Source organism: Vidua chalybeata, chromosome 3 (genome assembly GCF_026979565.1).
Source record: "Vidua chalybeata isolate OUT-0048 chromosome 3, bVidCha1 merged haplotype, whole genome shotgun sequence".
NCBI classification, from domain to species: Eukaryota; Metazoa; Chordata; class Aves; order Passeriformes; family Viduidae; genus Vidua; species Vidua chalybeata.
The window spans coordinates 56,065,384-56,089,676 of record NC_071532.1 but is presented as its reverse complement, the minus strand read 5'-3'; the positions used below and the strand labels follow the sequence as shown (position 1 = coordinate 56,089,676).

At 38.9% G+C, this 24,293-nt stretch overlaps 1 protein-coding gene across 1 annotated transcript in view; it reads left to right on the top strand.

Moving 5' to 3' along the window:
* The window catches only part of MTHFD1L (methylenetetrahydrofolate dehydrogenase (NADP+ dependent) 1 like), a 145,241-nt gene that overhangs the window by 3,670 nt on the left and 117,278 nt on the right, over positions 1-24,293 (top strand). Inside the window, exons 4-10 of the mRNA XM_053938391.1 lie at positions 1,912-2,036; positions 3,100-3,200; positions 4,066-4,190; positions 11,285-11,396; positions 16,047-16,126; positions 16,895-16,992; positions 20,822-20,995. Coding sequence (XP_053794366.1) covers positions 1,912-2,036; positions 3,100-3,200; positions 4,066-4,190; positions 11,285-11,396; positions 16,047-16,126; positions 16,895-16,992; positions 20,822-20,995 — 815 coding nt within the window. The remainder of the gene's footprint in view (positions 1-1,911; positions 2,037-3,099; positions 3,201-4,065; positions 4,191-11,284; positions 11,397-16,046; positions 16,127-16,894; positions 16,993-20,821; positions 20,996-24,293) is intronic.

Here is a 24,293-nt window from a genome sequence, read left to right as displayed (position 1 = left end):
GATAATCCTGCAGGCTTGTGAGTTCCGTGTACTGTTTTGTTTTTTGGTACACTTTGTTCTTAAAATGTTACTGCCTTGCAGTGTAATCTGAAGAACTGCTTCCAGATACATTGAAAGGAATTTACTGTGAAGCTTTGTAGATTATGGATAGTCAGCTACCCGTTTAAGAAGTCGGCTTTTGAGATGAAAAACAAATACACTCTGTTGTTGGTAAATGCATTTTATCTGTGGAGTAACACAGCATGAAATAGGTAAAATACAGTGAATATGCAGCAGTAGTTGCAGTTAGTTTGAAGTAGTATCTTAGAAGTGGCTTAGCTGTGTATTTAAAGAGAAAATTGGGGTATTTCTGTTATTTAAAGGAAGTTACTTCCAATAAAATTCATTATGGTTTGCTTGCTCTCTTGCTTACTCATTATGACAGGTTTTTTTAATCTACTAAAATCCACATCTCAGCTGTGTTCCCTGGTGTGGGAAGGTGGGAGGGATTTCAATAGCATGCATATTTGGGTTTTGCCATCACTTCCTGTGTACAATAAATGCAAGTTAATACTATACTACTTTACCCTGCATGAGTTATAAGTAATGTAAATGCTGTGATGATGGAAAGCCGAATTAAAATAAGGTGCAATTAAAATGGAAAGCTGAATTCGTTTCCCAGGAGACAGAAATAAAGTTTGAACTTTTAATTGCTCTGTAGGCCCTCAGCATTTTGTAGCATATCAAGGGTTTTTTTAAAGAAAAATGCAGATTTTTTCATGTCCATAGTGCAATGTATACCAGTCTTGTTGCTGTCAAGTGCTGCAGGACCTTAAGAGATATGCCTGATTTTGCCTCAGGAGTCAGGAAACTAGAGGCATTTCTGTACCAGTGATATGCTTGTTTAGCATGAAAGTAGTACGTTCTCTTGGTTCAGAGTTGCAGCTAATCTAACTCCTGCATAATTCCCCAAGCTTAATATTGATTGCATATCAATTGTTTGGGTAATAGAGTTCACAATTACAATGAATAGTTTACAAGAAAAGCGTTTTAAAAAAGCATTGTATTAGTTGAAGGAAAAAAACCTACTTAGAATCCTTTTCTGTTGGATGTTAATCCAATTCTATTATAAAGCTTTGTGATGTTTGCACACTGATTTTATATATAAGATGGGAAGACATGCTTGCATGACATTTCTCACCTAAAAAACTTTGACATGTTTGGTTCCATTGTATTCTTTCTGGTCATAGAATAGCATGGATCAGCATTGCACTTTAGAGAGGAAGGAGTCCAGGGTAGGTAGTACAGTGTCCGATGTCAAGATATGACCTATTATAAACCACTTGAACTTGCATCTGGTTCAGTACTTGAACGTCATAAACTTCTCTGTGGTGCCTTTTCAACATAACAGTTCTTCATAAGGCAATTGCCAGCTCATAGGATCAGGGTTTTTGAGAAGGAAAATTGGTAACCATGTATGCTGGTTTAATAAAATGAGTTTTTTCTTGTATAATTGTTCTTTCAAGTGTTACAAGTTTTTGTCCCTATACTGGAACGTGGTCTGGTCCTGTTTTGCACTCTATATTAACTCAGTTCTCCTGCTTCTAAAAGCATCTTCTGAAGCCATTACAGTGACAAACTTTTGCTGAGATTTGGAGTGGTGAAACACAAACTGCTTTTGGCAGCATAATGTTACATAATATGTGTTGACTTTGCAAGATGTTTAGAATAGAGTCAGGGTGGCTTAATTTGTTAAGCCACAGATAATAAACTGAGTAGAGCTTTTTCATTTAGAATTTATAGTAATAAGCAAGGGAAGCCAAGGTGACCATAAAGTAATTGAAAAAAAAAATTACAGATTTTACCTCATTCTAATCAGATTCTCCTTTTATCTGTTGTTCTGATCTTTAATGCTTTTTATTAACTTCCTAGATTGTCAGTGAAATCTTGAGACTCAATGAGGATCCTAATGTGCAGGGCCTTGCTCTTGACCTCCCAGAAAGCTTATATAGCAGTAAGGTATTAAATGCTGTGAAACCAGAGAAGGATGTGGATGGGTAAGTGGAACACTGAGAAATAATATCAGCAGGCTGATGGCTCTGTAAAATCAGTTTTCTCCTGTGCTTTTCATTAATGGATTCCTTAGTCAATATGTCTAGTTGTGCTATTGAGCAGTGATAAAAGATGCCTCTGAATCAATGAGAAGTCTTTTGCTGAAGTAGTTTTGGTCATTATATTTTTTTTTTTTTTTTTTTTTACATAATGTAGATTCAAGGCTTAGTCCTTTCAAAGAAATAAAAAATAAAATCTTGGTTTACTGGTGATCCTTAAGGTATTTCAGTACTTCAGTAATACAAGTGGTAGTCACAAAGTACTGAAATTTCACAGGAAGGATTGATAGAAAAATTGCAGAGGTTTTAACTTCCCTACAGCACTCTCTTGTGGTGAGAGAGTAAGCTATAATAGTTTGGACCCATTAGCACAAATTTCCAATCTGTGTTGAGTTGTACTACTCTCTGAAAAGACCACTGGTCTAATTTAGGCTTGTGAGTTATCATTTTGTTGCTCTTGTAGCCTTCCTGCTATTACCATTTTTTTATCCCACTCCCTCTTTTTTTTTTCATCTAAAAATCCTTCAAAAACCTTTCCATTATATGGAGTACTGGATGTCAGAGAATGGAAAATTTGGAGCATCCTTCTGTATGAGAGAGAATGGAGTGCAGTGTGGGAGCACCTGGGTTGCTCCCTCCTAAGGCAGCTTGGCTCTGGCAGCACTGGTCTGATGTCACTGCAGCCACTGAAGTGTTTGTGCCCAATGTGCTGTGGGTAGCCTGGGGTGACAAGTAAAGAGCTGCCTGTGTATCGTGGGATTGTGTTACTCATTCTAACTCAGATCCCTTTCATGGCCTCTCTTGAGGCTCAGTGTTTGTCCAACTGAGGTGTGGGATGATACAAATTAGCTGCAGTACATGACTGTCAAAGGATTTGGTTTTGTGAGAGATGTTTCTCTTGGGATTTAGCTGTTAGCCATGTTACAAGCATTGCTGGGGATTTATGTTACACAAACTCTTTTTTTTTTTTTTTTTTTTTTTGTTAAAATGTCATATTTTTCCACTGCAGATTATCCAGTGTAAACCTAGGACGTTTGGTACATGGTGATGTTAGTGACTGTCTAGTTCCTCCTACAGTGTGTGCTGTGATGGAGCTTCTTGAAGATATAGGTGAGCCCTTCTATCACAATCAGTTTTAATCCTGGCTGGGAGCCAAATCAAATATAATGTGACCTTGTTGTGTTTTCTGTTTTGTGTTGCTTTCCCACCTAACGTGTATTTGTCTCCTGCTAGTGAGGAGGAGTCCTCCTGCTCAGTGACATCTGAATGCTGTCTTTGTAGAAACAGGTCTCAGGCCAACAGATTTTGGGTATTAGGCAGGGGTTAGCTGCCATCAGCAGGTTTAATTTCACTGAAGACACAGAAGACATGTGAGTCTTCCAAACAGAAAATACAGGCATCACTTGGGGATTTTACTTGGTTGTTCTGATTAGTGTGAGGAGTTGGAGAAACCCAGATTTGCCTGTAAATTGCTGCTAAGCAAATCCTTTGGTTTGGATTGTGCTGTGTCAGTGCTGACACAGAAATTGCAGGTTTACTGTGTGTGAAGACACTGTTGGTTTAAGGCAGTGTTTCAGAAGTTGTCTTACGGTGATTCATAATTGTTGAAGCAAGGATTTCTGTAGCAGAACTGTAAACAGGAGGTTAAATGAACTTAGTAACAAACATGAATGAAAGGATTTGTGCAAAATACCAGAAAGCCAGAAGAACAGTATTTGCTTACTAGAATTTAGAGAGTCACCAGGAAACTCCTTAAGACCTGTGGTTGCTGTCACTGCACAGGCTCCACAAGAGCTGCCTGTGCTGGCACAGCTGCTGTGGTTGTGCAGGCACAGGGTTCTGTCCTGTTCTGAGCCCCTTTGCAGCCCCTTCCGCAGTGCTGCAGCTGTGGGTGGCCTGGGGGGAGCTCCATGAAGCTGCTGGTGCTCGTGCCCTGCTCTGGGGATGGCTGAGTGACTTCCCTTGTGTCGCACAGGTGGGAAGAAGGTGCTGCTGGTGGGAGTGTGTGGGGCAGAGGGTGCTGCCCTGCAGAGCGTGCTGCAGCGCCAGGGAGCCGCCGTCCTCAGCTGCCACTGGAAAGCCCCACAGCTGCAGAGTGAGGTGAGCGCTCTTCTGCCTGCCTGGGCTCATCCTGCATCTCCACTGTCTGCTCATCCCTGTCAGCTGTCCACCTGACAATCCTGCCCTTAGCTGCTGTTCCCAAGAGGGAGACTCCTCGTTGCAGTCACAGGTGGCACTGAGGTTGCTGGTGTGGGTTAGGGTCTTTTCTCCTTCCTGCTTGCTCAGAAATGGTGCAAACACTGGCCTCTACCAGAATATTACGTGTAACAGCAGCTGCTCTAACTTCATTATTTTACACCAAGGACTGTGAGAGAAGGAATCCTACAAACAAATGTTTTAGCTCTCCTTTTTGCTTTCTCTGCAAGAGAAATGCCCTCTTTTTTTTCTTGTCCTCTGATACTGTCATCTGCATGAAATTACTTCCACTGGATTTGTGTCCTAAAAGTTTGCAAGTGTTGCTGCTCTTGGGACAAAGAAATCCCCAATCTTTATCACTGAAGAGAATGTAAAAGGATTCAAAGAAATTCAGGTGCCTTAAACCAAAGGATTTGTATGGTCTCCCTGGCTGCTTTTTGCAGAGCTTTTGCACACAACTTAGAAGTTGGTATGACTTCCTGTGAAACTTAACAGTTTGTTCCTTACTCCCAGATTTCACAGAATACTCCAGCTGGGGTTGCATTGTCGCGGGGCACGTGCAGCAGGGTCCAGGCTCGGTGGTGAGGTGCTGGGGACAGCTCTTGCGTTGGACAGCCCGTGCCACAGGGTGGCAGCCAAGGCAAAACGATGGTGTCCAATCTCCAGGCTTTGGAGGCGCAGACAAGAGGAGGAAACAAATTCGAGCAGCTGTGATAGAAAGTTCTCTGGCAAACCCGTGTTTTCACAGCTGTGGATGTTTTTGTCAGGCTTGTCTCAGCTCTGGGCTTTTAAGTGACTGACAGCACTTAGGAAACATATGGCTCTCTGGGAGATGGAGTGCTGTGAACTTGATCCTTGCCATGTCTCATTCCTCAGCTATTTCTCATTGCTTGAGGTTGTGCTAGAGGACTGCTCTGGGCTGGATGGGGTGGGTGACAGGGTGGCCAGAGGTGTTTCCACTGGTTCACAGCAAAAAAAACCTGGATTGGGTCCAGAGCTGCTTGTGCAGTGCTGTCAATAGCTGGAGAGAATTCTGTTTCCTTCCATCCAGATGCTTTCCCATAATCATGCTTTGCTTTTTGGCATTCCCCATAGCTTACCTCTTGGAGCAGGCCACTGATGGGAAACAGAATGGGAAGCGTAAGTTTGAGGCTTTGTGCACTTCAGTCTTCCCAGGTTCATTTTAACTTTTGGCAGTAAGAGAGTTTGTACTTTGCCTGTGGGACTAATCAGCAGAACCCAGGGGAAACCTACCTTCCTCTTCCTCACCTGTGAGCCTGGAGCAGCATGTCACCAATAATCCCAGAGCTGTGCTGACCCTGTCTGGATGTCACTCTGATAGTTAACTCTAGTTCCTTGATAAAATCTAATGCATGCAGGGAAAACTATCCTGTTTCATATTCCCAGAAGCTGGACAGTCAGAAACTGAGCACAAGTTTCTAACCAAACAACGAAGTACTCTGGCAACCTGTATTTGAACAACAATGTTGTTAGATAACATGATTGTAGAATGTATATTCTTCTGTTTGTTTAAAATGCTGATTATGAAAAACAGCTTTAATGTTCACCAAGTTTCTTCTCTTGATTTTTTTGTTATTTGAATTTCAAGTAAGAAAATGTGATAGTTGACATTTTTCAAAGACTTGACAGAATCAATTCATGTTTTGTTTTTCCTGTACAATACACTAACTTTTCCTTTCTCTGAATAGGACACCTCTACAGTGGCAGTTTGTGTGCTGTTGTTTGGAAGTATAACCTGTGGTAGCATATTAACCTCACTTAGGAAGTGAGGGATAAACTTACAAAAAGTGTTATTTTTTCACTGAGATGCATTTGTTTTGCCATATATAAGAGGAAAGGAAAATTATGTCTTAAGGGTAGGGAATGTTATTTGTTGTAATCCTTTGGCCAGGCCTATTTGCATTGAAGCACTAACCCTGACCTTAACCATGTAATGCCTTTCTTAAGTTGTTGGTACATTACCTTAGACTAAATCTGCTGATTTGCTCTTCTTTTTTAAAAAGGACAGCATAACAGCAAGTGTTTCCTTTAGAAATTCTTTTAATTTTAAATGAGTTACACAACACTAAGTTTGCAGGTTTTTTTGGATAAGGTTTTGTATTGCTATAGACTTGTTATTGCTTCTTTCACTTGTGCACTTTTACAAAAATATTTTGAAAATGATCAAGAGGAAGTATGTTTTAATCCACCTTAGGAAAAGTTTAAAAATATAGGGGTAGCTCTTCTAACAAACAGCATAATGCCATCTACCATCTGACTTAGTGTACTCCTTTAGAGCAAGTCTGTTCTGTCTTATGGCAGGAAAAAGGAATAAAATAAATAATGGTACATTTTCATTTCATTGCTTTGCTCTGAAATAATGGGCACAGTCTCAATGTTCAGAATTGAGCAGATTATTAGTATTTCTTTTTTTCCATTTTGGGTTTGCTTGCCTTCAGTTCTCACAGCAGAGCTGAGCTATGTCCTTCAGAACTGTTGAGCTTCCTGGGTTTTCAAATAATTCACAAATGCAAGAAAGCATTTTAGAAGGTTCTGGTACATCTATGCAAAGTTGTCATGAAGAAACAGTGTTCTTTTTGTGTTGATATGTTCAATGTAAAAGAAGTTACAAAGTGAGAAATAAAGAAGCAAGCATCTTACAGGAAAACCTTAAGATGTTATCATTCTTTTAAGCTTTGTGTAGATAGCTCTTCAAAGCACATTCACTGCATTGTGCCTGAAGAATGACCTAGTGACATACTTTTAGGGACATCTCTCCTGTAATTTTAAAATGGGACTCCCCAAAAGTCAGTTCAGTATTACATGTGAAGAATGGGAGCTGATGTGTTTAATCCTTTATTATATCAGAATTATACTTTCTAGTTTGAAAGGAGGTTGTCAAGTAGATTCACATTGAAAAAAATGGATTATTTTCTTGTCAAAACATGGGTAATACTTAGTACCTGTAAGAAAACAGAATTTTGCTTCAGTCATCAAGATTCAGTCAGTCATTATTTCAGCATGTCATCTTTAATGTAGTCTGTGTGTGAACCACATCATGGCTTTTTATGAGAGCTGCTATCATACAATTTTATTGTAAAAGAAGTGAGCATTGGTCTGTCTAGGTATAATTAGGAATAGAAAAGTTGTTTGCAAAAGCGAGGTTAAGAAGTATGAGAGTGGTTCAGCTGGAGTGCTGAATGGGAGTTTCCTTTTCAGGTTGAAAAAGAACTTCTTTTGGCCACAGTGTGCTTTTCTTTAGAGCCAACACTTGAGCTTCAAACTCTTAGACATCTCTTAGCTATTTGCTCTCCTAGTTTTGCTGTCTTGGTAAGACCAAGACTCTTGTTATGGGCAGGAAAATACATCTTGTATTGTGAGCATGAAAGAACAGGAGACCAGGCACACGGATCCCATAAGAGGAGAGGAGAGGGAAGCTGCATGAGTGTTTCTGATGATGATGTATTTCCACTTCAACATCTTATGCACATCGTCTCTGTTCCTTGCAATTTTGAAATGTATCCCCTGTCTGTAAGCTAGAGGAGCAGTTGCTAAAGCGTGGATCATAGTGGCAGGCTTGAGCCCACAGCAGAGGTGTGGGCTTGATTTTTCACGTGCACTGTGTAGGGCAAGTGTGTTCAGGGTGATGTGGCAGGGAAAGCTGGAAGAAACCGTGTAATTAGTACATGCCTTGGTGGAAAAAGTACCTGAAACTAGTCATAGACTTAAAAAATTTTTAACATTTCAGAAAGTAGTTAGAATTGCTGTGGTTAAAGTGGAATCTGATCTGTAAACTTGATGTGCAAAAAGACTTTTTTCATAAAGAGAGTTGTGAAAAAACTTTTAATCAGATTCCTATTCCTCATCACATCTCTCCAAATTTATATGGCCTAGCTTCATACCCAGGATTCTGAGGGTTGACATTTCAATTTTTAATTTTAATTTTTATTTTAGTTGATCATGCATTTTAAAATGGCTTTTGTAGCAGTCCATTTTAACTATGGGAAAATGAAAATTTTATACAGACTTCACAGCAAAATGGAGTTTCAGTGATCTGTAAGATACAGCTACTTTGTGCCATTATCATTTAATACTTGGCTGGAAAGTCTGTATTGTTGTTTTAACATTTGGTGTTCTGTCTTGGGAATGGGTGGTGCTTCTTAATCTGCTTCAACTTAAATCTTGGTGGAGGGGATCATATTTTGTTATGAGGTAAGGTTGCAGATTATTTATTGGCACAGCTCTTCCCAACTGAAACAATATTTACCGGTGAGAAGGCAGGATACTACTGGACTATTGGCTTACTTTGTCTCCAGCCAGTTGCCTAGTACATTAGGGAGGGTTTGGCCTGCTGCTTGTCATTCCTTCCTCTAGCCAGCCTGATGGAATGGAGCCTGGCTGTCCAGGAAGCATGAGGCAGGCAGCCACATGTTCTCCCTCATGGGTATCTCCTTGACCTTCTGGCTATGGCTGCCTATAACATCTGGTTCCTGTCAGATGTGTCCTCTGTGTCCTCTGTCCAGGGACTATGATGCATTTGCTGAGGGAGGCTAATTGTGATTATTTCATAGGACTTTTCCATCTCTCACGTCCATGATCGGTTTCTGATGTGGGAGTTGACCCTGAACACACATGCCAAGGCTTGCTTCTTGCTTTAGTGATTAAACAGGCAATCAAAAGGGTAGATTATGGCAAGAGAGAAAAATCGAAAGGCAAAGGAGGCATGGGCACAACTTCTTGCAAGTGAAACTAAAATTCCCTGATGGAGATGAGATAGATCTCTTCCAAGGATACCCAAAATTGTGTACACCAGTATTTTGCTTTCAGTGGACTTGCTCTCCCAGTTTCTGGATATACTTTTTAAAAATAGTCACAGGGGAAAAAAAGTTCTCTAAAATGTTTGTGATATATATATTTTATTGACTCTGCAGGAACTTTTTCAATAGTTGCTCATAAAATATTGTTTTCTTTGTGAAATAAGGGAAAGGAAATCACACTGGAGAAGGCTTTGAGAAATCAGTGTGTCTTGAACCTGTGGTACAACTCTTTGCTGCCATGTGATGCAACGTTTTTCATAGAGGAGGTGGGGCAGGGCAATGAGATGAAAGGTCCAGCTGGTTTTCTGCTAAAATTTATGGGTATGTGTGATGTTAGCTATCCGAACCACTGTTAATGTTGGCTACAAAAATAATTGTGTTCAGCTGTTAAGAACATTTTTCAACATTAGGGTCGGTAGTCATAGAGATGGATATTTGGTTCCATGGGTTGGTTTCTGACATTACTGTTACATTGAATCAATTCTGTCATAAGTGTGTTGGCTGAACATTCATCAGAATTATTACTTGTTGCATACAGCTCTCAACTTGTTCATCAGCTCACTAAGCGGTGTGCAAAGCTCTTAGTCCTTGTCCCAGAGGCTTTGCATGGAAAGGCATCTTGACTTACAGTATATGATTTATAACTGCTAGAATATGAATTATTTTTTCCTTGCAAAAAAAGGGCTGTGATCATGTAACTGAGAAAAATCGCTGTTTTTCTCTGTGCTGATGTTGATTGTTACAGCAGAGATTTCCTTCCTTTGCAAGGCAAAGTGTGCCTTCAGCATGGTGTTCTTGGTACATGAGGCATTGCAGCATCTTTTTATCCAGAATTTCTTACAGATTTCTCAGTATTATTTGACCTGACACTGGTCCAGCATTATGACTTATGTGGTTTTCTAGGAGTGGCATGTAAGCTGGTATTTGCACCAGACTCAGGAGTGTGACCAATTTGAATAAGGCTGAATGGCTGTGCACAGGCAATCACAGGAGTGTTGCTGGACATGTGACTGAAGCCTGAATCAGCTCATTGCATTAGCCATTTGTCAAGCAAGTAAATCTTCTCCCACACTTCTGGCTTTGTTTCCACATGTAGATCTCTAAGGAGGGTTAGGCCATCCTTGGGTACTCTGAGGGGAAGATGGAGTTTTTTTAGTTTTCTGACTTTCCGCAGCAGTTACGTTCTTCTCCCCTCCTGGATGCTCAGCTGTGCCAAAAATCTGCTATCCTGACAAGATTTGTAGCTGTTCTTTCTTGGCAAGAGTGTTGGGCAGGGTTGTGTCAGAGCACTTTTGGCCAAAAAAGAAGCTGGAACTCTTGTCAGTCACAAATCAATTCATGGAGTGGCTCACTGAGTTTGTGACACTTGGAATTAATTTGCATTTATCCAAAATATTACCAAAACTGTTGTATTTCTGAAATAATTTTTGCAGTCAGGCTTGAGGCAATGCTATGTCTGTGTTTTGCTTTTTTAGTGTCTCTTAATACATCTGCCTCTGGTGCTGTCCATTATCTCATAGTGATTCTAACACTGGTAAAGGACGCTGTTGGAGAGGAAGTGGGGAAAGAAAGGCACTTGGGTCTTTGATTATAGAATTTTTGTATTAACCATTTTTGCTCCAACATCTACTGGGTTGAGCTAAATCAGGGGCAGTGATTAGCAAACATGAACTGAGAAGGAAAAAAAGTGCTTTAATTGGTATTCAAAGGCACTGATCTTTTCAAAAGGGGTCATTCTGCATTCCTGTCAGCTGGCCTGGTTTTCTACTGTCAGACAAGTCCGACTGTACTCTCTATAAGTGGCTATTTGCTGTCTTTCAACCTTTCTTTTTCTTAAGTTACTCCAAGTTATTTTGGACTTTAGGACAATGGTAAAACTTTTTATTTGGAAAGATATAATCCCCATTAAATATTTATACTTACTATGACCTCAGTTGCCTGATCTCACAATTTGTTTGTTTACCTAACTTAATTTTAAATGCTGTTCTTACGTTTTGTGGCAGGTAAGAATCAAACTATCAGTTTGGATAGTTTAGATCAGTTTTTGTTCTTGTCTGTAAAACCTTTGCTCCAAAGGCTATTGCTGTATAAGTCTGAATATTTTTAAGATGCATATCCAAGTATGTATTTCTAAGATGAAATGCTTGTTTTGTTTCTGGGGGTGTTTTGCGCCATGCCTAGCTCCATCATGCAGACGCGGTGGTGTTCGGCAGTACGAAACCTGACGACGTTCCTGTGAGCTGGATAAAGCCTGGGGCCACCGTTATCAACTGTGCTCATGATCCTCTGTCAGGTAAGGGGTGATAAAAGGAAACAGTTCTTGCAAGTGATGTACAGTGAGCCTTTGAGTTATGTGTGGCATCTTGGTGAAAACCCAGTGTGGTTAAAAGCTGCATCTCTAGGAGAGCCTTTAAAGGTGTGTGTACAGGGCATGTGTACACCTTTCTCTGAGGTATAAATAGGGAAAAGATGTCAGGTGGGAGAAGAAAGGTTGGAACAGATTCTTCATACCCAGGATGGTTAGATAAGGGATGACCTAATGGAGTCAGAGAGTTCAGAGAGAAGACTTTTGGGTCATCAGATGAGCTATTACATAGTGCTGTTTTGTATAGTGTTTTGCAAAGTGCTGTGAAATTGTCTGCAGAGAGAAGTGCACGAGGGAGTACAGAAATAGTGTATTTAAGAAGAGGCAGAATGTCTCCTGCAGTAATTATTCCTGCAAAAAAGGGTTTGGATTCATCTCCTTCCTTTTCCCCTAATTTGTTGTGGAGGGTTTATGTGTTCAGTAATTTCTCAGTTGAAAAAATGTTACAGAATTTTCTTGGGAATAAAATTAAGAAATCTTCCCAGAAGTTACTCTGCTGCTAGAATAATGTGTAATAATAATAATAACAACGTGTAATTTTACAGCTCCTGTAAAATTCCTTAAAATTCTGTGAAGATCTCTAGATATTTTCTAGATTTTTGGTGTGTTTATGAATTTGACTGCTCAGTATCCCAATGAGATTATGCTGCAAATGAATAGGAAAATGAGGAAGTACATGGATAGCATGACTGGTTAATCTGGGTTTTTTTAAATCTTATCACAAGTGTACTAGATTGAAATCTGTTGACCTAAAACTGTGGAAATGGGCATAAAGCTAAGAAAAGCTAATTGCATGGGTTTTAAACTAGAGATATTCCCTAAGGGCAAATGAAGCAGATACTCCATGCAGAGCTAATGCAAGATCAGGCTCATAATAAAGCAGCTGCTGTTCCTATGCAAAGCATGGCCTCAGCAATAGATTTCTTTCCTTGTCTTTTATGATACACTCTTGACTTGAACAGACACTGCAGGTGTGGAGATCTGGGTTATTATTCACTTGATTGTCTGAAAGTATTTGGACATTCATTGTCTACCTCCCAAAGCAGATCTCTGATCCTACTGAGGATCTCAAGGGTGGGTACTAAGCCTTTTCCCTTCCTGATGCTGCACAAGTTCAAGTCCAAAAATAATACATGTTTTCTTTTTCCTGGACTAGTGACTAGGAGAATCCTTGCATCTCTAATGCCCATTTATTTTCCCTAGAGATTTTTGGATATAATTGTTAAGTATCTATAGGGCAGGGCTTGGCACGCAGGTCTCTTCAGCAGGTACCCAGCCTACTAGTATGACACAGCCTTACATGAAGGAAGAATGGGGGAGAAAGGGAAAGGAACAGAGAAGAGAGGGAGTGGTGGTTCAGCAGTCATACCTATAAATAAATTAATTAAAAGGGATCTCCCCTCCTCATTTTAATCTTGAAGGCAGAAACCTCTTATGTGACAGACTTGGGGTGGTTCTGACAGGGTGGGATCAGCCAGTCTATGCAGCCTAAGTGGGCACCAGGAATCACTGGACTATCCCAGAACTGTGTGCTGCCTGATTCAAGCCTCATTTTCAAACACCTGATTCTCTCAGAAGTGAGTCTGAGCCTTCACAGACCTAAAAGTTATGCAGTATAACTGCATGCTGCATCTTAAGATTTAAATATCTTCATGCCTTAGTTACTCTAAAGAACTATAGATAATACTAGTGTTTCCCTTCTTTGAAAGAGTGCTATTAGAAAAACTGCATTACATACCACAGTAACATTCATTCCTAATGCAGGAAATGTAAGATTTGGCATAAGCATATACATTTCTTTGCATTCTTCAACTTGTTAGCAATGTGCTCTGTTGAGTACTGCATTTTTTTTGAAAGACAGCATGAGATTTTTATCAATATAATTTAACTAGAATTCATCTACCAAATGTCTATCTGTCTTTATAGTTATGCTTTTGAGGTTGTCAGAACCTTGGAGAAACTTTGCAATTACAGCAGAAATGCATTTTACCAGCTATAAAAATGTTGGTCTCAAGGCTTACTAGAGAGGTACATGAAACTCAGGTGTCTGACAGGAAGAATGCACTTAGTTTAGTTCCAAAATGTTTATGGAAAACCCATTGTGGAGTAATTGTGGCCTTGGAGAAACAACTGAATCTTATAACTGTCTCTTGACTTCCATGGAATCTGGCTGAAGTGCTTGGAAATTGTTCTGGATTTTTTCTCGCTTTAGAAATGTCCGACTTAACATCTGTGGGGTCACAGGAGCTAAATGAAGCCTGAAAGCAATAATGGTCATGAAGTAACTTTTGTTCTTGCTAGATGGTGACTAGATTTCCAACTTGTGTGGGTGTTTATGTTGTCTAACACACTTGCATGTTTTAAAAGCACTCAGAATTTGCAAGGATGTAGTTGAATTGGGGAAATGTAATGTTGTAAATCAGAAGAGTCTTTTATCAGAGATAAAAGTCCTCACTCCAAAGAGACAATTCTTTTTCAAGTTTTTTTTTTTTTTTAAATCAAAAATTTTTAAATTATCACAATTTTAAAACATTCTGCAATTTTCTAGCAGCGCAACATCTACTTCTGTTGCACTGACAATCTTGGAATCAGGTAAGTACTGGTAGAGTCTTGTAGGAATATACTTTATATGTAAATGTATGGAAAGGAAAATAACTTTCTGAATAAAACTTAAGGATGCCAGATTTATTTGAGATTTGATGTCCAACTCCTTTGGGGTCACTTGAAAGCTGAAGGCCACATGGTTTAAGTATGTTAGTGGGAAATGCAACCATTTCCCCACCTCTTCTGTATTCTAAGCTACCTGAGCAGACAGGTAGCACCTAACAGCAGCTCTCACTCATCTGTACAGTAGGGTACAAGTCAGAGGAGGGAGCACAATATCTGAAGTTCAGATCTGACCATAGTCTGAAGGAGAGAGTGCTATTCCAGCTTCCATCTGGAAAATTTATCCTAGGAGAGCTGTTGCAATCCTCTGATTGTCTTGCTAACTCCGCATGCGTGCATGACTTTCACCTCTAGTTTCACCTTCACCCCTGTAAAAGCCTGGTTAGTCATTTGTGGGGTGACTGTGTAGCATAGGCAGTCTGAGAGAAATAGTTTATTGAAGGGAATTGTCTAATTCTAATATGTATTTACACACATGCTAGCTCTGCCCTGATAAAAATAGTCATATTAAGCCAAATAACATAAAAAGTCAAAATGTTTCTGTAAAGCACAGCTGTCTGAAAGGGGGTTTTAAACTTCATTCTTCCTACTTCATTTGTCTGTTTGGCAGCTCTCCCAGCCTGGTCTCAAAGCAACAAGAGTCAGCTTATGACTGTAATAGACTATTCCAATAAAACTCCTCTGTCTAAATCTAAAGCTGAGCATCTCCAGAAGAAATGGTTGGGGTTTTGTTTGTTTGTTTGTTTGTATTGCAAGTGTTAATGCAAGTAGAAAGACTTTTCAGACACTTTCTTAATTAGAGTTTAATATGAGAACTGTTGCCTTCAGCTTGGTTAGCTGTGTCCCTGATGTGTAGATGCATACTGGCGGGAAAGTTTGAGAAAGGGTCAGGAAACACATGGAATGAGGCTGAGGGGTCTGCAGAGAGGGTCTCCTGCTCTCTCAACGAAGGATGTGGGAGAGTGGGCTGTAGCTGCCACCGTCTCCAGTCAGAATGTTCTGTGCCCTGCTGCTCTGAGACCCTTGTTGGGAGGTGTGCTTGTGCAAGGAAATGTGAGCCTTTTATGACCAGTACAGAAGGGGTGAACAGAGCAAGAGCTTGACCAGGTCAGGGTTTGTGCTTCAGTTCCCCTGTGGCAGAAAGGTTAAAGCTGTCAGCGTACAGTTGTTATTTTTTATTACAATTATAGCTACGCCCTTCAGAATGTGGCTACGGCCTTCATATGCCCACAGAGACTAGGATGTGAATTTTGGAGAAATTGTGTCTAGATAAAAGTCAATGAGCAACAACAGAAGAACAAGCCAGAAGATTACATTAAAATGACAAAATAATGTGTTTAGTTGGGGTAGCTAATGTATGATTATCATTTGATATATTGCCACTAGAAACAATTATAACTGTCTCTGAAGTTGAAGTCACTCTGGCTTGTGTAGAGTCTTCAGAATACCCACTTTTAATATCATGCTGATTAAGATAACTGTTGCTATTCCAAAAAAATTGCATATACTGTTTCCAAGTTCTAATAATCCTTGTATGGTATTTGTGATCATTTCATTGTTCTCACCCACTGTAATGTGTGTGTCAAAGAGAAGACAGTCTTAACCATGCTCGTTTAGGTGTTCTGTTTAAGAATGTAGGTAGCTTTTCAAATAAAGCTGTGTGAATTTTTTTGTGTGGGTTTGTGTAATATGTTTCAGAGCATACAGTTACTCTCTGATTTTCATAGTATATTCATCATTCTGGGTGATTTCATTTGAAGTATTAGAGAAGCCACCTATAATTTTGTCAGTAATATTGGTAAATTTCAAGTCAACCTTCAGAATTTTTTTATTTGGACGTAACTTTCAAATACACGTGCTCCCACTCACAGAAGATTTGTTATTTATTAGTGCAATACTTATATTTTTCAGAGAAACCCAGCTATGGTCAGCAGAACAACCCTGCTGCTGAAAAGATTGTTGGTTCTCTTGCAGTAGCAATGAGAATGCAGGTTAGTGTACATTTGTTTGTAGATTGTACCAATGTTGCAGATTTGTTGCTCTTTCTGTAAGTTGCAGAAATTGGTTCCACAGTTTGTATTTTAACTTTTGTTTTGCTCTTTTGACCATCATACCTGACTTCCATTTTAATAGCAGCTCTTATTACAGGTACTTATTACATTTAATTAGAGAAAGTTAAATTAAAAATCAGACATCTCATAATTCTGGTGAATACAGTAAAGGTTGGCAGAAGCACTTGTGTCAACAAGTGGCTAATGTCACTCTGGTAGGACTGAGAAGATTAATTGTATCTGTCTGCATTTTTGCATTATGATGGATAGAGGGTCCAAAATGTTATTTAATTTTGTATTTAATGTTATTTAATATATGTTATTTAATTTAATGTATGTTATTTAATTTTGGAAGAAGCATGAGTCAGTCAATGAACAATCAATATCTTCCTTTATTTTCAAGGTGTGAGAGAAGAATAGTAATTCTCCATCTTAACCAGAATAAAATGTCCAACTGCCTAATTAGAGACTCTTCTCTGCCACTTATGTGTTAATGGGGTTGTTTCTTTTTGAAATGTGGTCATACAATAGAAAAGTGGCTCTTGATTTGTCCTAAAACCATGAAATGGAAAAATTTTTAAGTCTGGGGCTTTTTTAAGTTAGCCTTTGCTGTAGAAGTTATTTCAACATGCTCTAGAGATTGTTTGAAGTTATGATTTATGCATTTATGATGCAGCTGTTGTGTGCTGTTTTCTTGTTTAAAACCAGAACATGGTAAAAAACATGGAGCGATGGATCCAGTCCCAGCAGTATAGGAAGTGGAACCTCCACAGCCTGAAACTGCAACCCCTCTCCCCAGTGCCCAGGTAATAAGTGCTTTAAAGAAAAAAAAAAAAAAAAAAAAGAAAAATATTTTTTAAAAGAGCAAGCAAATGTGACAACCTAAAAATGTGCTGTGCCTAATTAATTAATAATCTTATGGGAACTATATGTTGTGCCATTCTCTTGTATGTTTCATCATGACCACGTGCTTCTATTTGCTGCCAATTTTTCCTTTGATGATACTCATTGAATAAAGTTTCATTGAATGAAGACCTAAAGCTGGAAGGTTTCATTGATGAAGGGAGGAGAAGTCTTGTGCAACACCAACAGAAATAGAAAAGACAAGAAGTTCCTAATGGCTGAACCTTGATGTAGGAAGGTGTTTAGTTAAGGCTTAGTGATTTCAGTGGCATTTGAGTTTGTATTTATTTTCTTCCCTCAGTAGAAGTACTTTCTTCTGCATTAGACTTTTAAATTCCTGTGTGGGTGTGAAAAGCAGGAAGCATATTTATTCTCATAGCCAGAGTCTTTTCAATCAGCTCCTGTCATTCACTTCCCAAGACCCCTGTCTGAGCCTCAGGGATTTCAGGTCTGCCTTGGCACAATTGCTGACACCTGATATTTAAAGCAGCCTGAGCTCTTTACTGTGTTGAAGTACTTTGCTATGTGTTGGTTGTGTTGGGTGACAGAGAGAGGAACCAATGGCTTGAAAGTGAGGAAAGTGTCAAATTTTTTTTGTGCTCATTGATACGCCTGCTTCTGCAGATGCTGAAGGAACCTCACATCAGAAGAAAGTCAGAGAGAGTTGGAACTGCATAGTCTGGAGGATAGGAGGATCTTATCAATGTGTCTAAATACAATGTACAGTAATACAAAGAGAAATGAGGCAGGCTCTTTTCAGTGGAGTCCAGTGACAGAACCATCAGCAGTGAGCACAAACCAAAACCCGGAAAGCTCCATTTGAACATCAGGAAATACTTCTTCACTGTGAGGGTGACCAAACATTGGCACAGATTGTGCATGGTGGTTGTGAAACATCTATGCTAAGAGACATTCAGAAGCCACCTGGACATAGGCAACTAACCAGCTCTAGATGCCCCTGCATGAGCAGAGGGGTTGGACCAGATGACTTCCAGAGGTTCTTTCTAACCTCAGCCACTCTGTGATTCTGTAATTCTGAATCCTACTGGTGTAATTTTGGAAAGCTGTGACAAAATGCTGTATTTTGATTTAATTTTCACTGTCTCTTACAACAGTTTAATGGGAATGAATACAAATGTAATTTAAACCAGAGATGCCAAAAGAATGAGTTTTCTCTTGTGACCAGGGACGCAAGGAGGCAGAAATGCTTAAGCTTCTTCTGAAATTCTAGAATTCAATTTCTGGAATTGAAGCCTAAAAGAAACTATCCTTAAATAAACAATTAAAAGTTAAAGTATGCAATGTCCTGAGGGTAATGGTAAAAAAAAATCTTTCACAAAAAGGTATTCCCGACCCTCTCTATGACATTGTGTGTTTAGTACATCAATAATTACATAATTAATAAATAATGGTGTATATATATATATATATACACACACCATAATATAATTAGTAATAGGACCTGCATTTATCTGCTAGCTCTATAGCTTTGTCTTTTTTCTTTTAAATGTAAAAAAACCCTTCAGATGGAAAGTATCCTGTAATAAAATGTAAGCTTTCAGTAATACACCACGTTGTGTGGAAACAGATGGAGTTTTCATTGAAAGTGAGGCAAAGCTGCTTAAGCACTACAGCTAAGAACATCTGCTTTTTGATTTCTGTGAGATCTGGGTTGAAGTATTTCCAAATATATTGGAAATGGAATGGAAAATTTTCTTACAGTATGCAGTAAAAAAAAAAAAGGTGAGTAGATGTAGAGCCTTCCTCTATCTTTCAAATTTTTTTGCATTTTGTAAATTATCACTTAGCATTGTCAGTGATGGACTTCTTGCTTAACAGTTTTCATTCATGCAGAAGAACCACTTTTGCACATCTCCAGCAATATTGAATAACACAACATATTGAATAATTCTGGTATTTCAAATACAGAGAATATATTGTCAGACTAAAAGAGTCAGCTACAAATATAAACTTCTAAAGTCCAGGTATAACCAAATCTTTAATCTTCTGTGTTTTGGGAAAATACATTTAGTAGGAGGAAAAAAATGCAAACTAACTTTGTCATATTAGTCTACATCTTTCTCCTCTTGCTAAATACATAAATTATTCTAACAGAAGAATAGTCACCCTTAAAATTTTCATTTCTTAGGTCTTTAAGGGACCACACTACCACCAACTTAGCAAGAATTTTCTGGGACTTGAGTTGTTTATATATTGGAAGTTCTAAGTGAAAACTTAAGATGGTCTTTGCCATGTGATGTTTGTAAGCCATTCCATCTTGTGTTCTTGTTAAATTTTTATGGCTAGTTGTGTTTGAAGTGACACATAAGAAGCCAAAAGTATATCCTTTGTGAAAGAGGATGCACTTAGTATGTCTTTGAAAGAAAGCAGGTTCCAGGTTAGTGCTGTGATTGAGTAACTCCTTGTCCTGTAGTACTGGATTATGTCATTCTTTGGGTGGATGGTTTCTGGGTTTCACTTAGCTGCTGCAGGGTGCAAAAGGGGGCTACTAGAGAACTATAAATGAATAATGGAGGCAATCTAGGTTTTTTTCAAAGAATTGCAAGCAGTTAAGTTGGCACAGACTGATCATTTGCCGGGTGGATGCAGAATGGCCAAAGTCCACACACAGAGTTGAGATCTGGTAGTAGTTTTATGTTCACTGGTGGATATTTAAGGTCTTGCAGAATGTTCAAAAGTTCAGGACGAGCTTCCATGCCACTGCCAGATTCTATCTTAAAAATACTGAGATGAACTGAAACTACAGGAAGAAATTTAGCCTGGTTAGGCTGAAAGTAATTTTTTAAGTTGTTTTTGTGCTAATGTGAGCAATTCAGAGCCCAAGGAGAAAACTCTTCACATCCTGTGTGCCAGGCCCTGGGCTTCCGTGCTGCAGGAGCTTACAGCTGCTGTGTGCTTATGTGGACATAATGGGCAGCTAAGTCAAGCTTACAAATGAAAAATCCATGATGGAGTATTAAATCCAAAGACCTCAGGTTCTCCAGGTCAGGAGCTGCAGATACAATAGTGTCCCCTACAGCCACATCCCCTCAGGGAATCTGTGGCTTGCCTCAGCTGCTGCTTGCCCTTGCTGGAGCAAGGTAGTTTGTAAGCTCTCTGGATGTCTTGGCTGTGCCCTGTGCTTTAGACTCCTGCTCTGTGGACATTCTTAGTTTAGCTGTGTTTTAGAAGTGCATGAGTTGGTCTTCAAATGCCTTGTTTCCTTTGGTGCCCTCGTGGGGAGCAGCGATGTTGGCGCTGCCCTCGGATGAAAGGCACTGCATGCACAAGCTTTGGGTTTAGCAAATGTGTTTGTGTGACTGTTGGCCAAGGAATGCATGCACTTTTTAGTAAATTGTATGTGCTGAAATATGCTGTGAGGGAGGAGAACAAAAGGAAAAAACAAATCCAGAAACATCTATTCCAGTGGGACATGCTTGAGCATCCAGCAGACACATTTCTAGCTTGATATGAAAGCATTACGTAATATTTGGAATCTGATTAAACAAGAGCTCTCTGTGAGATTGTAACAATTAACAAAGTCTGTACGGGATTTTCAATGTTGTATTAGATGTTAGTTAATATTTAGGTTTGGTTAATAAAATGTGAGAGAGAATTGAAAAACTCATTACAATAACTCCATTGTTGGATTATTTGCTGTTGTTTTGTGTTCTGTCGTCGACCACCTAAGCTGAGAGAAATCTCCTGGCTCCTATTTGTTTTCTTTTCCAGTGATATTGAGATTTCCCGAGCACAGAGTCCAAAAGCTGTTGATGTACTTGCCAAGGAGATAGGATTGCTTACAGATGAAATTGAGATCTATGGCCAAACCAAAGCCAAAGTACGTTTGTCCCTGCTGGAAAGGTTAAAGGATCAACCAGATGGAAAATATGTTCTAGTTGCTGGGTAAGAATGCTATGTAATGTCATTAATGTCTGCTGTTTCCACTCTTATTAATATAAACAGGCAACTTACATCTTTTTTTACTCTGTAAAAATAAGAATCTTGAATGTTTTCGTCTGTATGTTGCTCTCTTCTGAAAGTGAGCAGATTTTGAACTTTTTTGAAGTAACACAGCTTTTCTTCCAAACTCTTATTACTGAATTAAAATATATTTTATAAAAGATCATTTGTTCTAAGATTCTGTGAAATGTTGGTGAGTGGAGTTTTTCTTACTGTTTTATCAGAATTTTAAATGTTTAACTTGGATCTTTAGGGCTGCTTGTATTGTGGCTGTTTATAAACAAACATTAACAGAAGCTACATGCTAATCTGTTGATATTAACAATAAATACTTTTTTTTATTGAAGAACAGAGTACAAAGTTTAAAAAGCCATGTTTTTTCTCTGAAATGTAGACATGTCTCCAGGCAGGCTTATCCTGCTTGCTTTTCCCACGACTGTAGTAAATGCAATGCTCAGCAGGAATTATGCACTTCGCTTCTGAAGAGCTTCAGGTTTTTCTTGCATCCAATTGCACAACTTTTTCATTCACCTGGTTTACTAAGTGGAGACTTCTAATTGTGAACAAACATGTGAAGGTTTTCATTAATACTTAAATTGCACTGTGTTCTTTATATTCTGAGTTAATCTATTGGTTGCTTCCTTTTAAGTAAAACCAGTCAGGTTGAAAATGCAATTTTGGCTGATCCAGAAGGAGAAGGCTGTTGTTAACCACCTTGACCTACTAATTCCTCACCTTGGCTAGTGTTTCTCAAACTGTTTGCTTTACTGCCTTCCTGTGGGAACAACCTGGATTTCTGGCACTGTCTGAGCTGGAGCTGTTGTAGTTTGATTTGATGTCACAAAGCTGAGGCAGGCGAGATATGAAACTTTCCTCAAAGCTATGTGATAGAAGTCCAGTGTTAAAGATATTCTTGGAGGATGGTGGAGCAGTTACAAGAAGTTTGGTGTCCTTTGGCATAGTTTTATTTTGGTTTGGATTTTTTTGTGGCATTGGAGAAACAAAAACAGGTTCAGCATTTGACTGAGTTTGAAGAAAGTTGCTGCCACGTATTTTCATGCTCATGATGTCAAACAGCATCAGTTGGTCATCATGCTGCAGACCAATCCAGGCTTCCCTAGCAACAAACCTCTCACAGAAGAAGAGGTTATTTGAAGATGTCTGGAGGTGCAAAGATAGCAAGTTGCAAAGCCCCATTCGGGTGGGTTTTAGTTGTGTCAGATTGAATGCACCAGTGCTTAGGTTTCTTCACATTGCTTTGTCTCCCATTCTCCTTCAAAGAAGGTGTCTCAAGCAGTTGTCATAGAAAGAAGTGTATCTACATGTGGAAGAAATGCAGAAGTCTTGACCAGCAAGATAAAAAGCTGGTAAAAAGCAGAAAATTGTATCCTCTTTTTAAGTTTACATAAAATGTACCAATACAGAATGGCTCAGATAAAAAGGGCTGGGTTTGGTACCTACCCAACCCGATGATGCAATATGTTGCTATTTGTAACATCTCTGAAGTCATTGCATCTTGTGGGGTTAGTGCAAAGCCACACTGCTGCAGTAGGGGTGCCTGGGCAAGGTCACTACAATAGCAGGAACATTCTCTTCTGAGAGAGTTCAAAGCTTGACTTTGAAATATAGTATGTATAAAATATACATATAATGTGTGTTTATATGCTCTCAGCTGCTCTCCCTTGCTGAAATGACTGTAGCAGATGACAATGATTTTAAGAAAAGCAGGGAACTCTGTCTGATGGGGAAATGTTCAATGCAATGAAAATCGAGTATCACTGAAGTGTAGAAACTGGGGAGTGAAATAGTATCCTCATTTGCCTTCATTTTCTCCCTTGCCAAGGCAAGGTCAACCAGAACCTGCCGTTTGGATTATTATGTTTGTTCACAATAACCAAAGATACTTAAAAACTCTTAGAATGATGCAGTGTAGGCCTTCAGAATAAATTTTCAGTGCTTCAAAGGAAATATTTAAGATACGTGTTTATACTTATGGTTCCGGTAGAAATATTTGTAATGTATGATGGGAATTTCTTGTGTGTGAAAAGAGCATAGAGAGTGTGTGTGTGTGTGTGTGTGTGTATTCAAGAATCTGCAAAACCTCCAACCTCCATCCATGATGCAGCCAGCAACATTTGTGCCTTTAATTGCACATTCAGATTTAAATGTTTCACAATGTCTAGGAATTTATAAATATTTGCTGCAAATGCATGTCTAGTTTATTCCTGATATGCTAAATACCAAACTTGTTCTAAGCAGGAAAATGCAATTGAAATGTACCTTTTTATCTCTAAGGATAGTTGTATTTATGGCTCTTTAAAAGGTTGCTAACTGCAAAGTCTTTTTTATTCTTTCTAAATACAAGCAAATATGGCTGTCTCATCCATTATAAACTTCGTATGCTGAAATACTGCAGTTTGATTAACAGATCTTGACACCCAAAAATAGAATGAAGAATTTATTTCTTCATAAATTCCATTTACTTCTGTATGGAGACCATTCTTTTATATTTTTTTTTCATTATTGCTTTTTTATTTTCTTTGTCTGTGTTTGGCTTGCTATAGGACTCATGTTAAGACACTGTGGGGGCAGAGCCACAAGTTATCATGGAGTAATTGGTCCTTGGGCATCAACTGCCTGTAAACAGGATTTTAGTATGCTAAATAATATGTCACAGGATCTGTTAACTCAAACTGCCTCCACTCATTGCCAGAAGAGAGCATGCAAATTAATGCAGCTTGTACTTGACCTAGGAGCTAAGTTTAGTGTTCAGGGTAACCTAATCATGGATTCAAGCATGTGAATGGCATATTCACAGACACAATATGAAATTACAGCTGCAGTTTGTTAGAATCTATCTCTATGTGTATGTATGTTTCAGTGTCTTGCTTCTAAATGCTCCAGTGTTGAGGCTTTTAGTGGATAATTCTGGAAACTTGTTCACTTCAAAAATGCAAGATGAGGAAGAATAAAAAATGAGAAAACTATGAAATATAATTCTGATTTTAACAAGAAGTGTGTTGGATTTTGAATGTTGGAAAATTTAAAATCAGTACTTTTCTCCTAACAGTAACAGATTGTTCTGTGATTAACTACCTTTTCAGTAAGGTAAAAATGAAGGAAAACAAAAATAGGTTGTATTTCTTTTTACTGTGTCCCTTGGGCTGCAAGGTGCTTAAAAGCTAAGAAAAAAGGAAAACAAAAATTAGAGGAAAGATACAAGGAAGGATAAGAGGGGAAA